Source organism: Scyliorhinus torazame, chromosome 5, assembly GCF_047496885.1.
Source record: "Scyliorhinus torazame isolate Kashiwa2021f chromosome 5, sScyTor2.1, whole genome shotgun sequence".
In the NCBI taxonomy this organism is placed as follows: Eukaryota; Metazoa; Chordata; class Chondrichthyes; order Carcharhiniformes; family Scyliorhinidae; genus Scyliorhinus; species Scyliorhinus torazame.
Window position 1 is genome coordinate 215,443,019 of NC_092711.1, and position 19,549 is coordinate 215,462,567.

Below are 19,549 nucleotides of genomic sequence, written 5' to 3' on the forward strand. Positions count from 1 at the left end.
CTCGGAGGAACAGAGGGATTTGGGGTGCTCGTCCACAGATCCCTGAAGGCAGCAGGACAGGTTAATAGGATAGTTGGATTGGATTGGATTGGATTTGTTTGTTGTCACGTGTACCGAGGTACAGTTAAAAAGTATTTTTCTGCGAGCAGCTCAACAGATCATTAAATACATGAAAAGGAAATAAAAGAAAATACATAATAGGGCAACACAACATATACAATGTAACTACAAAAGCACTGGCATCGGATGAAGCATACAGGGTGTAGTGTTAATGAGATCAGCCCAGAAGAGGGTCATTTAGGAGTCTGGTGACAGTGGGGAAGAAGCTGTTTTTGAGTCTGTTTGTGCGTGTTCTCAGACTTCTGTATCTCCTGCCCGATGGAAGAAGTTGGAAGAGTGAGTAAGCCGGGTGGGAGGGATCTTTTTTAAAAAAAAATATATATTTTATTCAAATTTTTCGGTCAAACAAAAACAGTACAAAATTTTCCCCTTTTACAACTTTGAAACAATATAAATAATAATGATGACCGTTTTGTTTTTTTAAGAATAAATAATATATTAACTAGACGGCAACTGCCAACAACAAAAATAAAAACTAGCCAATATCCAAAATAATAAAGTCACAAAAAACAATATAAATAACTCATATACAAACACCTGTACAAAACCCCGGATGGGCCCTTCCCTCCCCCCCCCCCTCCCTCCCTCCCCCCTGGGTTGCTGCTGCTACCTTTCCCATTTCCCTTATCGTTTTGCGAGATAGTCGAGGAACGGTTGCCACCGCCTGGTGAACCCTTGAGCCGAACCTCTTAGTGCGTATTTTATCCGCTCCAATTTTATAAACCCCGCCATGTCGTTTATCCAGGCCTCCACGCCTGGGGGTTTAGCTTCTTTCCACATAAGTAATATCCTTCGCCGGGCTACTAGGGACGCAAAGGCTAAAACATCAGCCTCTCTCGCCTCCTGCACTCCCGGCTCGTCCGCAACCCCAAATATCGCCAACCCCCAGCCTGGCTCGACCTGGACCCCCACCACCCTTGAAAGCACATTCGCCACCCCCACCCAGAACCCATGCAGTACCGGGCATGACCAAAACATGTGGGTGTGGTTCGCTGGGCTTCCCGCGCATCTCCCGCACCTATCCTCCACTCCAAAAAATCTACTTAACCTTGCTCCAGTCATGTGCGCCCTATGTAGAACCTTGAATTGGATCAGGCTGAGCCTGGCGCATGAGGACGAAGAGTTTACCCTACTCAAGGCATCGGCCCACAGCCCCTCCTCAATCTCTTCCCCTAGCTCCTCTTCCCATTTTCCCTTCAGCTCCTCCACCATTGTCTCCCCCTCGTCTCTCATTTCTCGATATATATCTGACACCCTACCATCCCCCACCCATGCCCCCAAATCACTCTGTCCTGAATCTCTTGCGCCGCGAGCCGCGGAAATTCCCTCACCTGTTGCCTCGCAAAAGCCCTCAGTTGCATATATGGACATGCATTCCCCGGTGGCAACCCATATTTTTCTGTCAGTGCTCCCAGACTCGCAAACGTCCCGCCTAGGAACAAATCCTTCAATTTCACAATCCCTGCTCTCTGCCAAGCTTTAAATCCCCCATCTATCTTCCCCGGGACGAACCTGTGGTTGTTCCTTATCGGGGACCTCACCGAGGCACCCGTCACTCCCTTATGCCGTCTCCACTGCCCCCAAATTTTCAGCGCTGCCACCACCACTGGACTTTCTTCGGGGAGAACGGTAAAGGCGCCGTCGCTAATGCTTTTAGGCTGGTTACCCTACAGGACGCCATCTCTAGTCTTTTCCACGCTGCTCCCTCCCCTTCCCCCATCTATTTGCATACCATTGATATGTTGGCGGCCCAATAATAGTCACTTAAACTCGGCAGTGCCAGTCCCCCCCTATCCCTACTACGCTGCAGGAACCCCCTCTTCACTCTTGGGGTCTTCCCAGCCCATACAAAACTCATAATGCTCTTATCCACTTTCTTGAAAAAGGCCTTTGTAATCATCACAGGGAGGCACTGGAACACAAAAAGAAACCGCGGAAGGACCACCATTTTAACCGCATGCACCCTACCCGCCAGTGACAGGGGCACCATGTCCCATCTCCTAAAGTCCTCTTCCATCTGCTCCACCAATCTTACTAAATTTAGCTTATGCAAGGTTCCCCAGTTCCTGGCCATCTGGATCCCTAGGTACCGAAAATCCCTTGTTACTCTCCTCAACGGCAAATCATCTATTCCCCTGCCCTGTTCCCCATGGTGCATCACAAACAGCTCACTCTTCCCCATATTCAGTTTATATCCTGAAAATTCCCCAAACTCCCTGAGTGTCTGCATTATCTCGGGCATCTCCTCCACTGGGTCCGTGACATACAACAACAAATCATCCGTGTATAGTGATACCCGGTGCTCTTCTCCTCCCCCAAGTACTCCCCTCCACTTCCTAGAGCCCCTCAGCGCTATGGCCAGTGGCTCAATTGCCAATGCAAGCAGTAACGGGGACAGAGGACATCCCTGTCTTGTCCCTCTGTATAGACGGAAGTGGTCAGATCTCTGCCTATTTGTAGTCACACTTGCCACCGGGGCCCTGTATAGAAGCTGAACCCATCCAATAAACCCCTCTCCAAATCCAAATCTCCTCAACATTTCCCACAGGTAATCCCACTCCACTCTATCAAATGCTTTCTCTGCATCCATCGCCACCACTATCTCCGCCTCCCCCTCCGGCGGGGGCATCATCATCACACCCAGCAGCCTCCGTATGTTAGTGTTCAATTGTCTCCCCTTAACAAACCCTGTTTGATCCTCGTGAACCACCCCCGGGACACAATGCTCCATCCTCGTCGCCATCACCTTGGCCAAAAGCTTGGCATCTACATTCAGGAGGGAAATAGGCCTGTAAGACCCGCACTGCAGCGGGTCTTTGTCCCTTTACAAGAGCAGCGATATCATCGCCTCCGACATCGTCGGGGGCAACGTCCCCCTTTCCCTGGCCTCATTAAAGGTTCTCGTCAGAAGCGGGGCCAGCAGGTCCACGTATTTCCTATAAAATTCCACCGGGAACCCATCCCGTCCCGGGGCCTTCCCTGCCTGCATGTTCCCAATCCCTTTTACCACCTCCTCCACCTCAATCTGTGCTCCCAGTCCTGTCCTCTCCTGCTCCTCGACCTTCGGAAATTCCAACTGGTCTAGGAAGTGCATCATTTCCTCCTTCCCTTCCGGGGGCTGAGCCTTATACAGCCTCTCGTAAAATGCCTTAAACACTCTGTTCACCCTCTCCGCTCCCCGTTCCATCTCACCCTCCTCGTCCCTAACCCCTCCAATCTCCCTCGCCGCCCCCCTCTTCCTCAGTTGTTGGGCCAGTAACCGGCTCGCCTTCTCTCCATACTCATACTGCACTCCCTGTGCCTTCCTCCATTGTGCCTCCGCCTTGCCCGTGGTCAACAAATCAAATTCCATGTGCAACCTTCGTCTTTCCCTGTATAGTCCTTCATCCGGAGCCACCGCATACTGCCTATCCACCCTCAAAATTTCTCTCAACAATCTCTCCCTCTCTTTGCTCTCTTGTTTCCCCTTATGGGCCCTTCTGGAAATCTGACCACCGCCTTCAGTGTTTCCGAGACCACTTCCACCTGAACCTCTCCGTCGTCATTAATCTCCAGATACCTTTCGATACATGTCCTTACCCTTACACACACACCCTCGTCCGCCAACAATCCCATATCTAATCTCCACAGTGGGTGCTGTTCCTTTTCCTTTCCTACTTCCAGATCTACCCAATGTGGGGCATGGTCCGAAATGGCTATAGCCGAGTACTCCGTCCTGGCCACCTTCGGGATCAGCGCCCTTCCCAGGACAAAGACGTCTATCCGAGAATACACCTTGTGGACATGGGAGAAGACGGAGAACTCTTTACTCCTAGGCCTAGTAAATCTCCAGGGATCTACTCCTCCCATCTACTCCATGAAGTCCTTAAGCACCTTGGCCGCTGCCGGCCTCCTCCCGGTCCTAGACCTGGACCGGTCCAGCCCTGGATCCAGTACCATGTTGAAGTCTCCCCCCATTACCAACTTTCCCGCCTCCAGGTCCGGGATATGCCCCAGCATACGCTTCATGAAGTTGGCATCATCCCAGTTCGGGGCATATACGTTCACCAGAACCACCGCCTCACCTTGCAATCTGCCACTCACCATCACATATCTACCCCCACTGCCCGCCACTATGGTCCTCGCCTCAAATAATACCCGTTTCCCCACTAATATTGCCACCCCTCTATTTTTCGCATCCAAGCCCGAGTGAAATATCTGTCCCACCCATCCTTTTCGTAATCTGACCTGATCCGCCAGTTTCAGATGCGTCTCCTGCAGCATGACCACAGCTGCCTTTACTTTCTTTAGGTGCGTAAGTACCCTTGCCCTCTTAATCGGACCATTCAGCCCTCTCACGTTCCACGTGATCAACCGGGTTGGGGGGCTCTTTACCCCCCCCACTCGTCAGCTAGCCATCCCCCTTTTTTAGACCAGCTCCTCACCCGGTTCCCACGCACCCACTTGTCCCCCCAACGGTGTCCTCCCGTCCCGACCATCCCATCCCGTAGCAGCTCCCCCTTCCCCTTAACAGCAGCAACCCAGTTACCCCCCCCCCCCCACTAGATCCCCCTCTAGCGTGATTGCTCCCCCCATGTTGCTTCCAGAAGTCAGCAAAATCTGGCTGACCTCGACTTCCCCCGTTTATCCTCAGCCTCCCATTGTGGCCCCCTCCTTCCTGCCACAATTACCATAGCGCGGGAGCAAAGCCCGCGCTTCCCACTCGGCCCCGCCCGGCGCCCACAATTCACCATACCCCCCCCCCATCGAGGGGAAAGAGACATTTTTTTCTCTTCCCCCCCCCCCCCCCCACCTTCCGGTTCCCAGTCCCATGCAATCACACCACTGCTTTATTACAAAAGTTCTTTCTCTCTCCAGTCTAGTCCAGCTTATCCTCTTCAATGAATCTCCACACCTCTTCTGCCGTCTCGAAGTAGTGGTGTTTCCCTTGATGTGTAACCCTTGATGTGGCTGCAGCATACCAAATTTAACTTTCTTTCTCTGGAGCACCGCCTTGGCCCGATTGAAACTCTCCCTCCTTCTCGCCACCTCCGCACTCCAATCCTGGTACACGCGGATCACCGCATTCTCCCACCTGCAGCTCCGTGTCTTTTTCGCCCATCTCAGGACCATCTCCCTGTCTTTATAGCGGTGAAACCTCACCACTATAGCTCGAGGTATTTCTCCCGCCTTCGGTCTTCTCGCAAGGACTCGATATGCTCCCTCCACTTCCAAGGGGCCCGTCGGGGCCTCCGGTCCCATTAAGGAATGAAGCATCGTGCTCACATATGCCCCGATGTCCGATCCCTCTGCACCTTCGGGAAGACCCAAAACTCTTAGGTTCTTCCTCCTCGAGCTATTTTCCAGGGCTTCCAGCCTCTCCCTGCACCTCTTATACAGTGCCTCGTGTGTCTCTGTCTTCACCACCTGGCCCTGTATTTCGTCCTCATTTTCGGCAGCCTTTGCCTTCACGCCACGAAGCTCCAATTCTTGGGCCTTCTGCACCTCCTTTAACCCCTCAATCGCCTGCAGCATCGGGGCCAGCACCTCCTTCTTTAGCTCCTCAACACATCTCCGAAGGAACTCTTGCTGTTCCGGGCCCCATACCAAACGGCCTCCCTCCGCCGCCATCTTGCTTCGTGCTTCCCTTCCTTGCCGCTGCTCCAGAGGATCCTCTGCAATCCGGCCACTATTATCTCCTTTCTCCATGAAACATCTGTTTCACCGCACAATGGGTTTAGCCGTCAAAAATTGCTGTTGGGGCTCCCAATAAGAGCCCAAAAGTCCGTTCGAACGGGAGGTGCCGAAACGTGCGACCTAGCTGGTCATCGCCGCACCCGGAAGTCTGGGAGGGATCTTTGATTATACTGCCCGCTTTCCCCAGGCAGCGGGAGGTGTAGATGGAGTCAATGGATGTGAGGCAGGTGCGTGTGATGGACTGGGCGGTGTTCACGACTCTCTGAAGTTTCTTGCGGTCCTGAGCCGAGCAGTTGCCATACCAGGCTGTGATAGGGTAGTTAAGACATACGGGACACTTGCCTTTTTCAGTTATGGCATAGATTATGAGAGCCAGGAGGTTACGTTGGAGCTGTACAAGACTTTGGTTAGGCCACAGCTGGAGTACTGTGTGTAGTTCTGGTCACCGCACTAACGGAAGGATGTGATTGCACTAGAGAGGGTGCAGGATGTTGCCTGGGATGGAGCATTTTAGCTATGAGAGCTTCTTTGTAGTAGATAAGGCTGAGAGGGGAAGAGAGTGAGGTGTATAAGATGATGAGGGGCATGGACAGGGTGGATAGAAAGCAACTGTTCTCCTCAGTTAAAGGGTCAATAACAAGGGGGCATAATCTTAAGGTGAAAGGCAGGAGGTTTAGAGAGGATTTAAGGAAATTGGATTTCTTCCAGAGGGTAGTGGGAAACAGGAATGCAGTGCCTGGGAGGGTGGTTGAAGCAGGAAAGTTCACAATCTTTAAAATGTACTTGGATGAGCACATGAAATGTCATAACTTTCAAGGCTATGGGCCAAGCGCTAGGAAGTGGAAACTACTCGATTCTCGTAGTTTTTTGTTGGTGCAGGCTTGATGGGCTAAAGGGCCCCTTCCACACTGTATGATTCTATGGGTGGGATCTACTTGTCGCATTGCGCCAGAGGAAGCAGCACGGTGTGATGCAACATGACAGGAGATGCTGGGAGATCCTTTTTCTGGGATTTATCCAGCTTGCCTCGCGAGATCGCAACGTGAATCCCGCCGATTTTGGGTGGAATCACTTTCTGGCAAATCTGCATATTAGAGTGAGACAGCTGGGGCGAAATTCTCCGTTATCGGCGCAAAGTCCGCCGATCGGCGCAAAAAACGGCGCAAATCTGACTTGCGTCACGTCGGAAAAATGGTTCAAAAGTCTCCGGCCCGAAATGGGCTAGCAGCGACGTGACGGGATCCGCGCTTGCGCACGTGGTTCACGCCATGCAGTGTCATACACGCCGCACGGCGTGACGGCTCATAAGGCCGCGCTGCTCCCCCCCCACTCGACCGGAACACCCGACTGGATGGCTGGCCGCCGCTCAGCCCTGAGGTTCCAGTCACGGGATGTGGAGGCGCTCCTGGACGCAGTGGAGCAGAGGAGGGACGCCCTGCATCCCGGGCACGGCCGCAGAGTTGCCCCACGCCACAGCCGGCGTCTGTGGAGGGAGGTGGCAGAGGCCGTCACCGCTGCGGCCCTGACACCATGGACAGGCACCCAGTGCCACAAGAAGGTGAACGACCTCGTCAGAGCAGCCTGGGTGAGCCTCCCCCCCCCCCCCCCCGCCCGATATCCATATCCCCCCTCCCCCATATCCCCCCTCCCCCATATCCCCCCCATATCCCCCCCTCCCCCATATCCCCCCTCCCCCCATATCCCCCCCTCCCCCATATCCCCCCTCCCCCATATCCCCCCTCCTCCATATCCCCCCTCCCCCATATCCCCCCTCCCCCATATCCCCCCTCCCCCATATCCCCCCTCCCCCATATCCCCCCCTCCCCATATCCCCCCCTCCCCCATATCCCCCCCTCCCCCATATCCCCCCCCCTCACCCATATCCCCCCTCCCCCATATCACCTGATCACTGCCTACGTGTCTAACCATGCATGCTTCATTGTGTATCGCAGGAGCAAACATCGAGGCACCCATCCCCGCAGATGCAGACCGCCCGCATGATGCCCCTCGGAGGCCACGGGAGACAGACAGACACGGACCCTCCGGCATGCGACGCCCGCAGGATGCCCCTCGCACACCACGGGAGACGGAGAGACCCGGACCCTCCGGCATGCGACGCCCGCAGGATGCCCCTCGGAGGCCATGGGAGACGGAGAGACCCGGACCCTCCGGCATGCGACGCCCGCAGGATGCCCCTCGCACACCACGGGAGACGGAGAGACCCGGACCCTCCGGCATGCGACGCCCGCAGGATGCCCCTCGGAGGCCACGGGAGACGGAGAGACCCGGACCCTCCGGCATGCGACGCCCGCAGGATGCCCCTCGCACACCACGGGAGACGGAGAGACCCGGACCCTCCGGCATGCGACGCCCGCAGGATGCCCCTCGGAGGCCACGGGAGACGGAGAGACCTGGACCCTCCGGCATACGACGCCCGCAGGATGCCCCTCGCACACCACGGGAGACGGAGAGACCCGGACCCTCCGGCATGCGACGCCCGCAGGATGCCCCTCGGAGGCCATGGGAGACGGAGAGACCCGGACCCTCCGGCATGCGACGCCCGCAGGATGCCCCTCGCACACCACGGGAGACGGAGAGACCCGGACCCTCCGGCATGCGACGCCCGCAGGATGCCCCTCGGAGGCCACGGGAGACGGAGAGACCCGGACCCTCCGGCATGCGACGCCCGCAGGATGCCCCTCGCACACCACGGGAGACGGAGAGACCCGGACCCTCCGGCATGCGACGCCCGCAGGATGCCCCTCGGAGGCCACGGGAGACGGAGAGACCTGGACCCTCCGGCATACGACGCCCGCAGGATGCCCCTCGCACACCACGGGAGACGGAGAGACCCGGACCCTCCGGCATGCGACGCCCGCAGGATGCCCCTCGCACACCACGGGAGATGGAGAGACCTGGAGCAACAGGGCGACGACACCCCCGTCACATGCGGGAGCGACGACGCAGGTGTGTGCCACCCAGCGACGAGGGGGGAAGCCACAGGCCCCCATCACATCTGAGCCAGGACACCACTACCCAGGACACCACTACCCAGGACACCCCTACCCGGGACAGCACTACCAAGGAAGACGAAATACCGGACAGTGACTCAGAGTGGATGGGTGGAGACGAACCCCCACCCCAAAGTGCCATGGACTCAGAGTGGGACGAAGAGCACGACACAACGCCACTGCTGTCACCAACTCCCTCCACCATCGCAGAAACACTCACCTCGGTTGGGCACTTTAGTGATGAGGCGTCTGGTACACTCACTGGTGCGCACAACACAGCCGTCCCGGTACAGCAGGTGGAGGTAGGAGCAGCAGAGGGGCAGGGCGGTCGGAGGGCAGCCCAGCCCAAGCGAACATCTGCCGCCCAGATGGATCCCGGGTTCCTGGAGTTACCACACCCACACATAGATCCGACGCAACCACCGACCCGGAGACGAGCGAAGAGGGTGACGGCCGGCTTGCGGCGGCTGCAGTCGCAGGTGGAGGAGTCCACCCGCGTCCAGGAGCTGGAAGTGGTGCCGGTCATGCGTGCCACCCAGGCCGACAACGCACGGGTGGCGTCCGCAGTGGAGGCAATGGGTGCGACGGTGTCAGACATGGGGAACGGTTTGCGAGGCCTGGGGCTTTCCGTGCAGGCGGCGTCTGTGGCCCAGGACATGGCTGCCCTCTCACAGGAGGCCATGAGCCAGTGCCAGCGCCAGATGGCAGAGGCGCTCAACACCATGGCCCAGTCTCAGCAGGCCATAGCCCAGTCTCTGCAGGTCATGGCCCAGTCTCTGCAGGCCATCGCTGAGGGCATTGGTGCCAGTGGCCATGTGCGAGCCGGCATCGCACTGTCACAGACTGGGTTTGCCAACCCCCTGGGCTCCATGGCTACAAACCTGCAGACCCCTGTCGATACCAGCACGGGCCTCCAGGACTGGCAGCGCCAGATGCCGGGGGGGGCGTTGGATGGCCAGTCCGTTCGCATCCCCCACCCATGTAGAGGCCTGGGGGCCATCGGGCACCCCGAGGGAGGAGGAGGTGGTGTGGTCCGTCCCGGGTCCCCCTGTAGGGGAGGTCCGGGAACACCGCGACACCTCGGACTCCTCCCCCCCCCCTTCCGTCCCAGGTGCATCGGGTGGGCAACGGGCAGGACAGGCTGGCAGCTCGCCATCCCAGTCGCCCGGGCCGCAACCTGGCCCATCTAGGCCAGGACGCCCCAGGAAACGGCCGCCAAAGGGATCCAGTGTCAGAGGGCAGGAATCACAGGAGTCCACCTCCAGTTCTGCTGTACCGTCTGGGGAACCACGTAGACGTAGTCAAAGGGCCCGTAAGGCCAAACAATTAGACACTGAGTAAGTTGGCACGGGTGCAGGGCACAGATGAGTTTTAGGGGCTAGGGCACGTGCATGAACTCGTTTGGTTATTAAAGTCAATGTTACACCTACAGAAGCTGCCTTTGTGCTCTGTCCAAAGCGTGCGGGGGTGTCATGTACTTTGAGCGCAAGTGTGTGTGAGGGATGGTCTTACCTCAGCCCCAGGTGAGTCTGCCCCCTTCCCCCTGGGCCGCCATCAACATCCCCCCGGGCTGAGGACGGGACCGTGCGCTGCAGTGTCACAGCCGCATGCAGGGATGGTCCGGGTGGATGGTGGTACTGTGGCCATGGGTCAGACATAGTCCAACGATGTGGGGCCAGGAGCTCACCGCAGGGCGGGTTGTCATCATCCTCCATGGCCTGCAATAGACACGCGTCCACCCGCAACTGTGAGAGCCCGGCCGTTGTGCCGCAGGTGAATCGGCAATGGGGGGGGTGGTGTGCATGCGTGTGGGGTGGGTGGGGTTGGGGAGGGGGGTGAGGGTGCTGGGTGGGTGGATGGGTGGGGGGTGTGGGTGGTCGGCTGTTGCCATTGTGTGCGGTCTGTGGCCATACTACCCGATTCCCACGCCCATCTAGTCAGTGAAGCGGGCGGCTATCAGTCGTCCTGTGCCCGCTGGACCAGCCGGTAACGGTGGACAGCCACCCGCCTGTGTCTAGCCCGTCTGCCCTGACCATTGCCCCCATCCCCCTCATCTGGGGAGGACTGCGCCTCTTCCTGCTGCTCCTCCACTCCGCCCTCCTCTGCCTGCGGCACATCGCCCCTCTGTTGGGCTATGTTGTGCAAGACGCAGCACACCACAATGATGCGGCCGACCCTATCTGACTGATACTGGAGGGCGCCCCCAGAGAGGTCCAGGCACCTGAAACGCATCTTCAGCACGCCAAAGCACCTCTCTATCACTCCCCTTGTCGCTACATGGGCATCATTGTAGCGGTTCTCCGCCTCATTGCGTGGCCTCCGTACAGGCGTCATCAGCCACGATCGCAATGGGTAGCCCCTGTCGCCCAGCAACCAGCCCCTCAGCCGGGGATGGCGTCCCTCGTACATGCCGGGGATGGATGATCGCGACAACACGTATGAGTCGTGTACACTGCCTGGGTAACGGGCGCAGACTTGCAGGATCATCATGCGGTGGTCGCAGACCACCTGTATGTTCATCGAATAGGTCCCCTTCCTATTGGTGAACACGGCCCTGTTATCTGCAGGTGGCCGCACGGCGACGTGCATCCCATCGATCGCGCCCTGGACCATGGGGAACCCGGCCACGGCAGAGAAGCCCACGGCCCGGGCATCTTGGCTGGCCCGGTCCACAGGGAAGCGGATGTAGCGGTGCGCCATGGCATATAGGGCATCTATCACTGCCCGGATGCACCGATGCACCGATGTCTGCGATATGCCGGACAGGTCCCCACTCGGTGCCTGGAATGACCCCGTTGCATAAAAGTTCAGGGCAACCGTAACCTTGACGGACACGGGGAGAGGGTGTCCCCCGCCAGTGCCACGCGGTGACAGGTGTGCCAGCAGGTGGCAGATGTGAGCCACGGTTTCCCGCCTCATCCGGAGTCTCCTCCTGCATTCCCGGTCCGTGACGTCCTGGTATGACTGCCGGGGCCGGTACACACCGGGCGCCCTCGGGTGCCTCCGTTGCCGTGGGGCCGCGACGTCCTCCTCCCCCTCCTCGCCGTGCCGGTCAGGTGTCCGTCCAGCCTGGGCGGCTGCCACCTGTCCCTCTGCGGCAGCCTGCGCCGCCTCTCTGGCACGCTCCTCCTCCTCCTCCTCATCCAGGGCAACATGGACATTAGCGGCTGCCGCCACGGCGGCCAACATCGCTGGATGATCGGAAAACATGACGGCCTGGTTGAGGGGGGGGGGAACAACGACATGTCATCATTGCCCATATCCCCTCCTTCCCCCCAGCCAGGTGGCATGGACCGCATGGGTCCAACTGTTGGAGGCTGGCACCTGGCCAGGTGGACCAACTCACTTGCCCCCCCATCCCCCTCCCCGGCATGGACCCCAACCTCCTCCCCGGCACGGACCACCCCCAACCCCCTCCCCGGCACGGACCCCAACCTCCTTCCCGGCACGGACCCCCCATCCTCCTCCCCGGCACGGACCCCAACCTCCTCCCCGGCACGGACCCCGCCCCCCCGTCCCCTTCCCCGGCACGGACCCCCCCCCAATCCCCTTCCCCGGCACGGAGCCCCAATCCCCCTCCCCGGCACGGACCCCCACCCCCCCCCATCCCCCTCCCCGGCACGGACCCCCCCCATCCTCCTCCCCGGCACGGACCCCCCCCCATCCTCCTCCCCGGCACTGACACCCCCCATCCTCCTCCCTGGCACGGGCCCCCCCCCCCCCCCCCATCCTCCTCCCCGGCATGGACCCCAACCTCCCGCCCGGCACGGACCCCCCCCCCCATCCCCCTTCCCGGCACAGACCCCCCATCCCCCTACCCGGCACGGACCCCCCATCCCCCTCCCCGGCACGGACCCATCCCCCTCCCCGGCACGGACCCCCCCATCCTCCTCCCCGGCATGGACCCCCCCATCCTCCTCCCCAGCACGGGACCCAACCTCCTCCCCGGCACGGATCCCCCTCCCCGTCTCGGACACCCCATCCCCCTCCCCGGCACGGACCCCCCATACCCCTCCCCGGCACAGACCCGCCCCCCATCCCCCTCCCCGGCACGAACCCCCCCATCCCCCTCCCCGCCACGGACCCCCCCCCAATCCCCCTCCCCGGCACGGACCCCCCTCCCCGGCACAGACCCCAACCTCCTCCCCGGCACGGACCCCACCCCCATCCCCCTCCCCGGCACGGACCCCCCCTCCCCCTCCCCGGCACGGACCCCCCCCCCCATCACCCTCCCCGGCACGGACCCCCCATCCTCCTCCCCGGCACGGACCACCCCATCCTCCTCCCCGGCACGGACCCCAACCTCCTCCCCGGCACGGACCCCCCACCCCCCCCCATCCCCCTCCCCGGCACGGACCCCCCATCCCCCTCCCCAGCACGGACCCCCCCCCACCCCCCTCCCCGGCACGTCCCCATCCCCCTCCACGGCACAGACCCCCCCATCCCCCTCCACGGCACAGACCCCCCCATCCCCCTCCCCGGCACGGACCCCAACCTCCTCCCCGGCACGGACCCCCCCCCCATCCCCCTCCCCGGCATTGACCCCCCATCCCCCGGCACGGACCCCCCCATCCCCCTCCCCGGCACGGACCCCCCAGCCCCCTCCCCGGCATGGACCCCCATCCCCCTCCCCGGCACGGACCCCAACCTCCTCCCCGGTACGGACCCCCCATCCTCTTCCCCGGCACGGACCCCCCCTCCTGGCACTCCCCCGGAGCCCAGCCCATTCTAACCACCCCCCGCCCCCGCCGCACAGACACACGCAAAACCCTACACACACCTCTTCCCCCATACATTCAGACTGCGACCACGCCATTGCCTGCCTAGTGGCCAACCCCCCAGGCCGTCACTCACCTCCACGCTGGTCGGCGTGAACCTGGAGCACAGGTTCACGCCGATTAAAAGGAGGTTTGATTTACGTCGACGTGAACGGTCATCACGTCGACGGGACTTCGGCCCATCCGGAAGGGTGAATATCGACTGGCCGAAAATCGGCTGCCTTGCGCAGACCCGTGACATTCTCCGATGGCAGCGGCACCATTAACGCCCCGCCGACCTTTCTCCCTTCGGAGACTTGGGCAACCGGCGGGGGCGGGATTCACGGCGGCCAACGGCCATTCTCCGACCCGCTGGGGGGTCGGAGAATGACGCCCCTGGTCTCACTCTAATCTGCGTTCCTGATATCTAACCAAGGCGTTGGATCTAAACCCTTGCACTGGAGGCCTCGGGCAAGCGCCGTTCAGTGGTCTGCACGAAATGGAATAGCACTCGTGGGGGTCTCCTAGGAGTTTGGAGGACCCCACGAGTGCATGCCTTCTAGGTAGGGTGGTACCCTGGCACTTCTGGTGACAGTGACCCAAGCCGGGAATCGAACCGAGGAACCCTGGAGCTGTGAAGCAACTGTGCTAACCACTATGCTAGCGTGCTGCCCCCAGTTCCCTGCTGAGGCCCCTATCTACCCGGATGGTCGTTACGTAGAGGCGTGTTTCTGAGCGCTCTGAGGGCCTGGAAACACCCAACTCTGTCCCCATTCGGGTAGATTATGACGTATGATCTCTAAAAGCACAATATACTGAAAGTTGCTGTTGAACTTTCTCGTCATGTTTGCATGCTATGGAGGAAATGTACTAAGAAATTCAATAGTGCTATTGGGGACGGCTATATCATGATGGCTGATTACTCTGTACCCAGCCTTGTTAAAGATCGCAGGGTGCAACACAGCACAAAATATTCTGTTGACTGGCTGCATGGTCAGCAGGTGCATGTGGGCAGAACAAATTATAACTAGCCCTTGCACTTCTTAAAGGCAGCCTGCCTTTAAAGTGGAGACACAGTTTAGGTACAGCAGCTGGTGTAACGAGATGAGAAAAATATTTGTGAGAAGGAGTAAGGGTTCCAATAGAGCAACTGGTTAGAGAGGGTTACCAGAACCTCCAAAATGGCACTGGACATTCAAATGCCAATCAAGGTAATTTTTCCACAGGGAGCTGGGAATAGGAGTAGCAACAGAGGTCTATCAAGGAATCCGGCCGTGAGGAGACGAATTGCCAGAAAATGTTCAGTGACCTTGCACCCACGTCAAAGTCAGTGATTACATTCTCAAATGACTTCTCCTACCAACCAACCACACAAACTCTCTCACTGCTCAGTGCACCACCTCTCCTTCTCTCATCTACCAATAATCTTAAGCAATCAGCATTCATGCCTGATGTGGTCAACCTCCCCCTCACACACTTAAACCACTGCTGCAAGCCTCACTCCCACATCTCGCAGTTCCTACATAATGCCAAGTATTCAGTTACGAAAGGCACCGCACCCAAGCATCTTGCAACACATTTACTGACAGTCTTCCCTCTCTCTTGCAGGACAAGTTTGCACATAACAGGGGCAGCAGCAGAAAACTAGTGCTGTGGCCACTAGTATAGCACTGCATCGGAGCACTAGATATGGCAAAGGCACCCACAAGACAGGTACCAAGGCAATGCACAAGGGTGAATCGTTCAGTTTTGTGTTATTAGAAGTGTTGTTGGATATAATGTATGTGATTCTTTTGGGGGTGGTGTTTTCTTTTATTTCAGGGTTTTGACCAAGAGGACCATGTAATGTAGCAGTTGGATGGATAGGAGTGGAATTGCACAGCATAGATGATGTGTGGATGATTTTGGCTGAATCAGAAGCTGATTTACTGATTACAGACAGGCACCCCAATTGGAGCAATGGGGTCTTGGCTGCCTCTGCTATCTCTTCTTCCTTTGCTGGCTCTGCTTCTGTCTGAGTTATTTGGTCAAAGTCTGGGATCACGGGAGAGCCAGGTTATATAAAGCACACAACAGACCACCATAAATTTGGCAGCAGAGTAGAAGCCCTTGTCACTGAGCAGTCAGCCTCTGCTTGGTCGTGGTAGCTTCAATATTGTGAGGAACAGCTGACTGGTGCAGGATGAAAGCATCATGGTTTCAGCCAGGCACAGTCTACATACGATCACACACCAACTACACAGTTCCGGTACATCTTCCTGTTGAGCTTTGGAACTCGCAGAGTAAAGTGCATGCAGTCGATGCCTCATCTTGTACCTCTTGGATGCAGTAATGCATGCTGAACTGACTGAGATACTGTAAACTCTAGCCTTAAAGGATCTGCTGGTGCAAAAATTGAGGACCATGGTAACCTTCATGGCCATTGACACCACCCTTTTCCTGTTCAATGGCTGCAGGGTGAAATTGAAGGAGGTGGTGCAGTTCAATGACGACCACCTGGATGAATCATAGCTACTTCGGACACTGCTACTGGAAGTAGGAGAAGGGCTCTCTTGACAACCATTTCTGGGTATGGCCTTCTAGTGGAGAGCCCTTTTTCTTCCCCTTCTGAGCACATCTTCCCTCTCTGCTGCAAGTCACCATAAATCATAGGAGGCTTTCAAACTCCACTGAACTTTCTGAAAAATTCAAGCATCACTGAATGCATGTTCAGCTGAAAGTGGTTTGAGTAGGTTTTACCATGACCTGTAAGATCCATATTGGTCATCAAAGCGTTGGAAGATGCCTTTTTCCCATTCTACATGTTTCTGATGTGCGCACAGCATGCCCACCCGAGCATCTTTACAAGCATGATTTGCTGAAAATGACCAGAAGTGGATTGACAGCCATTCAAGGCTTCCTCGTTGCCATTGACGTCCCCACCATTTATGCAACACTTTGCATAAATTTTTAACACTAGTCCAGAAATTGATACTTGGCAGTCTCAGAATAATTATATCAATTATAAATCTTTTGAATTCTCTACCACAGAGGGCTGTGTATGTTCCATTGTGTGCGTTCGAGGCTGAGATAGTCAGATTTTTGATATCTCAGCCATCAAACAATATGGGGAGCAGGTGAGAAAGTGGAGTTAAAGCAGCCACGATTGCATTGAAAGGTAAAGCAAGCTCGAGTGGCCGAATTGACTAGCTATTTCTTACATTCTTAGGTTGGTATTGATAGTCTCTCTCGCTAGAAAATCATATGCGGTACGGCTGTGTTCTATTTTTTATCCTGTCTCAGTTTTAAGTCAGAAGTTGAGGGTACAAGCTCCACTCCAGAACTTGAGTCTGTAGTCAAAGATCACAACAGAGGGTAAAGGGAACTGTATTGACGGAGGTGTCATTACTCAAAGAGCAGAGAGTTTCCCAAATGTCCTGGTGAACTCTTGACCAAGTCGCAGAATCAAAAACCGATTAACTGATCATTCATCTTGTTGCTGTTGTGGGATTTCCATGTGCAGAAAATGACTGCTATGTTTGCCTGAAGTCACTGCATATCAATGTACTGAATTCTGTGAAGCACTTTGAGATGTATGTTGAAGCCTTAGCCTCGGTATAAGCATTCTTTCTCTGTTGTATATGACCCCCAAGCCCAGAATTCTTTTTAACGCTGCTTCTTATTCTTCTTAGAATGACAAAATTAAATATCTTGAAAACGAACTGGAAAAACAGAAACAGAAATACCTCCATCTTCAGAATTTTACTACGAGTTTAGTTCTTGCAGTTAAAATGAATGACACAGAACAGCAACAGGTAGGTTTAATGCTACAGCAGCGTCCTCACCGGGATCTCATTCTGGGCTAACTATTCTGGGCTGTTCTGAGTGCCACTGTGGTGCGATTTTGGGAAAAGGGTGGTGTAAACAGGTTAAAGTGATCAATTTGACTGCTTGTAAAATTCTCAATTAGTTAAGCAATGCCAGGAATTGGTGGAATTGAAATGGAGCAAGACCATTGTCTTTCTGATGGAAGGCAGCTGTGAATCTTGCAGCAATATTTGGTCATCAGGAACAATCAATGCAAGTTTCTGCTCATTCTTGAATTTTTTTAAACTTTGAGCTTGTACTGCAAGACATTATGTAACTTGAACAGAAGGTTACTGATTGGTATACAAGTTTGATGTTGAGTCTTCCTTTCATTTATTAGAGGCCAAAATAAAGTTCTGATAATAAAGATAAATAATGAATCCTAACATTTTGTTTTAATGAGATCACTTTGGCAAGAAGTTTTTAGAATTTAAAACAATTATGTTCTACTATAAATTCTACATTTCATAGAATGGTTAAAACACACAAGGCCATCCAGCCTGCCTTGACCTTGCCAGTCCTCTGTAAGAGCACTTTAACTAGTCCCATTCCCCAGCCCTTTCCTGTCGCCCTGCAAATATGCCACCACCCTCTGTTATAGTGTATTCTAGACACTAACCACTTCCTACATGAAATAAATAAATCCTTTGGTCTTCTTTTCACTTACTTTAAACCTGTGTCTTTTAGTACTTGACCTTTCTGCCATAGGAACAATCTCTCTCTTTCTCTCTCTCTCTCTCTCTCTCTCTCTGACTGTCTCTAGATCCTACTTGCTTTTGAACAGCTCAGTAAATCTCCTGTCAACCTTCTCTGAGGAGAATAACCCCAGCTTTTATAACCTGCCCACGTAACAGATAGCCCTCATCCCTGGAACCATTCTCATGAATCTTTTTTTCTCCCTCTCCAGTGCCTTCATATCCTTCCTAAAATGCAATGCCCATCGCTCCTGTTGAAGTTGAACTGGTATTTTTTTTGTGGTTTACCATAACTTCCTTCTATTGTACACTACTTTCTCGATTTTCCAAGAATTCCTGTTGCCTTTTTAATCACTTTATCAGCCTTTCATGTCACCCTCCATAATTTGTGTGCACTTACCGTCAGATCTCTCTGTTCCTGCACCCCAATTAGGACCGTATCCTTTATTTCATATAGTCTCCTTCCTACTAAAATACATCTCTTCAGACTTCTCTGCAGTAAGTTTGATTTGACACTTGCCTGCACATTCTACTGTTTATGTCCTTCTGAAGTTCTACTCTATCCCCCTTACAATCCACAATACCAGATCCAGCAGTATCGTCCTCGGAGTTTTCAATACTTCCACGTTTTTCTGTCATCTTCAGACTTTGAAAGTGTGCACTGCACATATAAGTCTAGTAAAAAGTCTTACAGCACCAGGTTAAAGTCCAACAGGACTTCTTATTATGCCCACCCCAGTATCTCCATATCATGGCATCCAAGTATAGATCATGAGTATATATCAAGGAAAGCAGTAGCCCCAACACACTGACCCTGGAGATGTCCACTATAAAGCTTTTTCTGGTCTGAGAAACAGCTGTTTACCACGATGCTCTGCTTTCTGTCAATCAACTTAATATCCATGTTGCCATTGTCCCTTTCATTCCATTGGTTTCAATTTTCCCAGCAAGGAAATCTGTCACTTCATGAAAGTTCTTTTGGAAGTCAATATCAAGCACACCAGCCTCATCAAAAAAGCTTAATCAGCTGAAGACACTTCCTGCACATTTGGTTGCCCAGGTCACAAGAAGCATCCTGGAGTCCCCTTTGGCACAGGCTGCGCTTTGCCGTGTTTCTATTTATGAGACTATTCCCGAAAAGTAAAGTTAAGGCTTGAATAAATTTATCAACCAACTCCTCTTGTGCTGACAGCGCTTTATTTTATCATCGGGTAAACTTGAATGTTTGTATTTAACTCTTAAAATCTGAATTATATCGATAAATTACTAAAAGGTTTGGAATCCCTTAATGTTGCTATGCTCGCGGCCATGCCTGTCAGTCTGCTCTGCTCCACCCTTAGCCAAGCCCGTCAGTCTGCTCTGCTACACTTCTGTCAAGCTGCTTTGCCCTCGACCATGCCCATCAGGCTGTTATGCCCTCCGCTGCGCCCATCAGGCTGCTCTG

At 55.3% G+C, this 19,549-nt stretch overlaps 1 protein-coding gene across 9 annotated transcripts in view; it reads left to right on the top strand.

The window, feature by feature from the left end:
- The window catches only part of hdx (highly divergent homeobox), a 233,682-nt gene that overhangs the window by 210,227 nt on the left and 3,906 nt on the right, over window positions 1–19,549 (top strand). For 8 of the 9 annotated variants that reach the window (XM_072505124.1, XM_072505115.1, XM_072505117.1 and 5 more), the window contains one exon: window positions 17,236–17,358. In XM_072505124.1, coding sequence (XP_072361225.1) covers window positions 17,236–17,358 — 123 coding nt within the window. Of the gene's footprint in view, window positions 1–15,172; window positions 15,278–17,235; window positions 17,359–19,549 lie in introns of those variants that run through there. The other variant, XM_072505118.1, reaches the window with a different exon arrangement.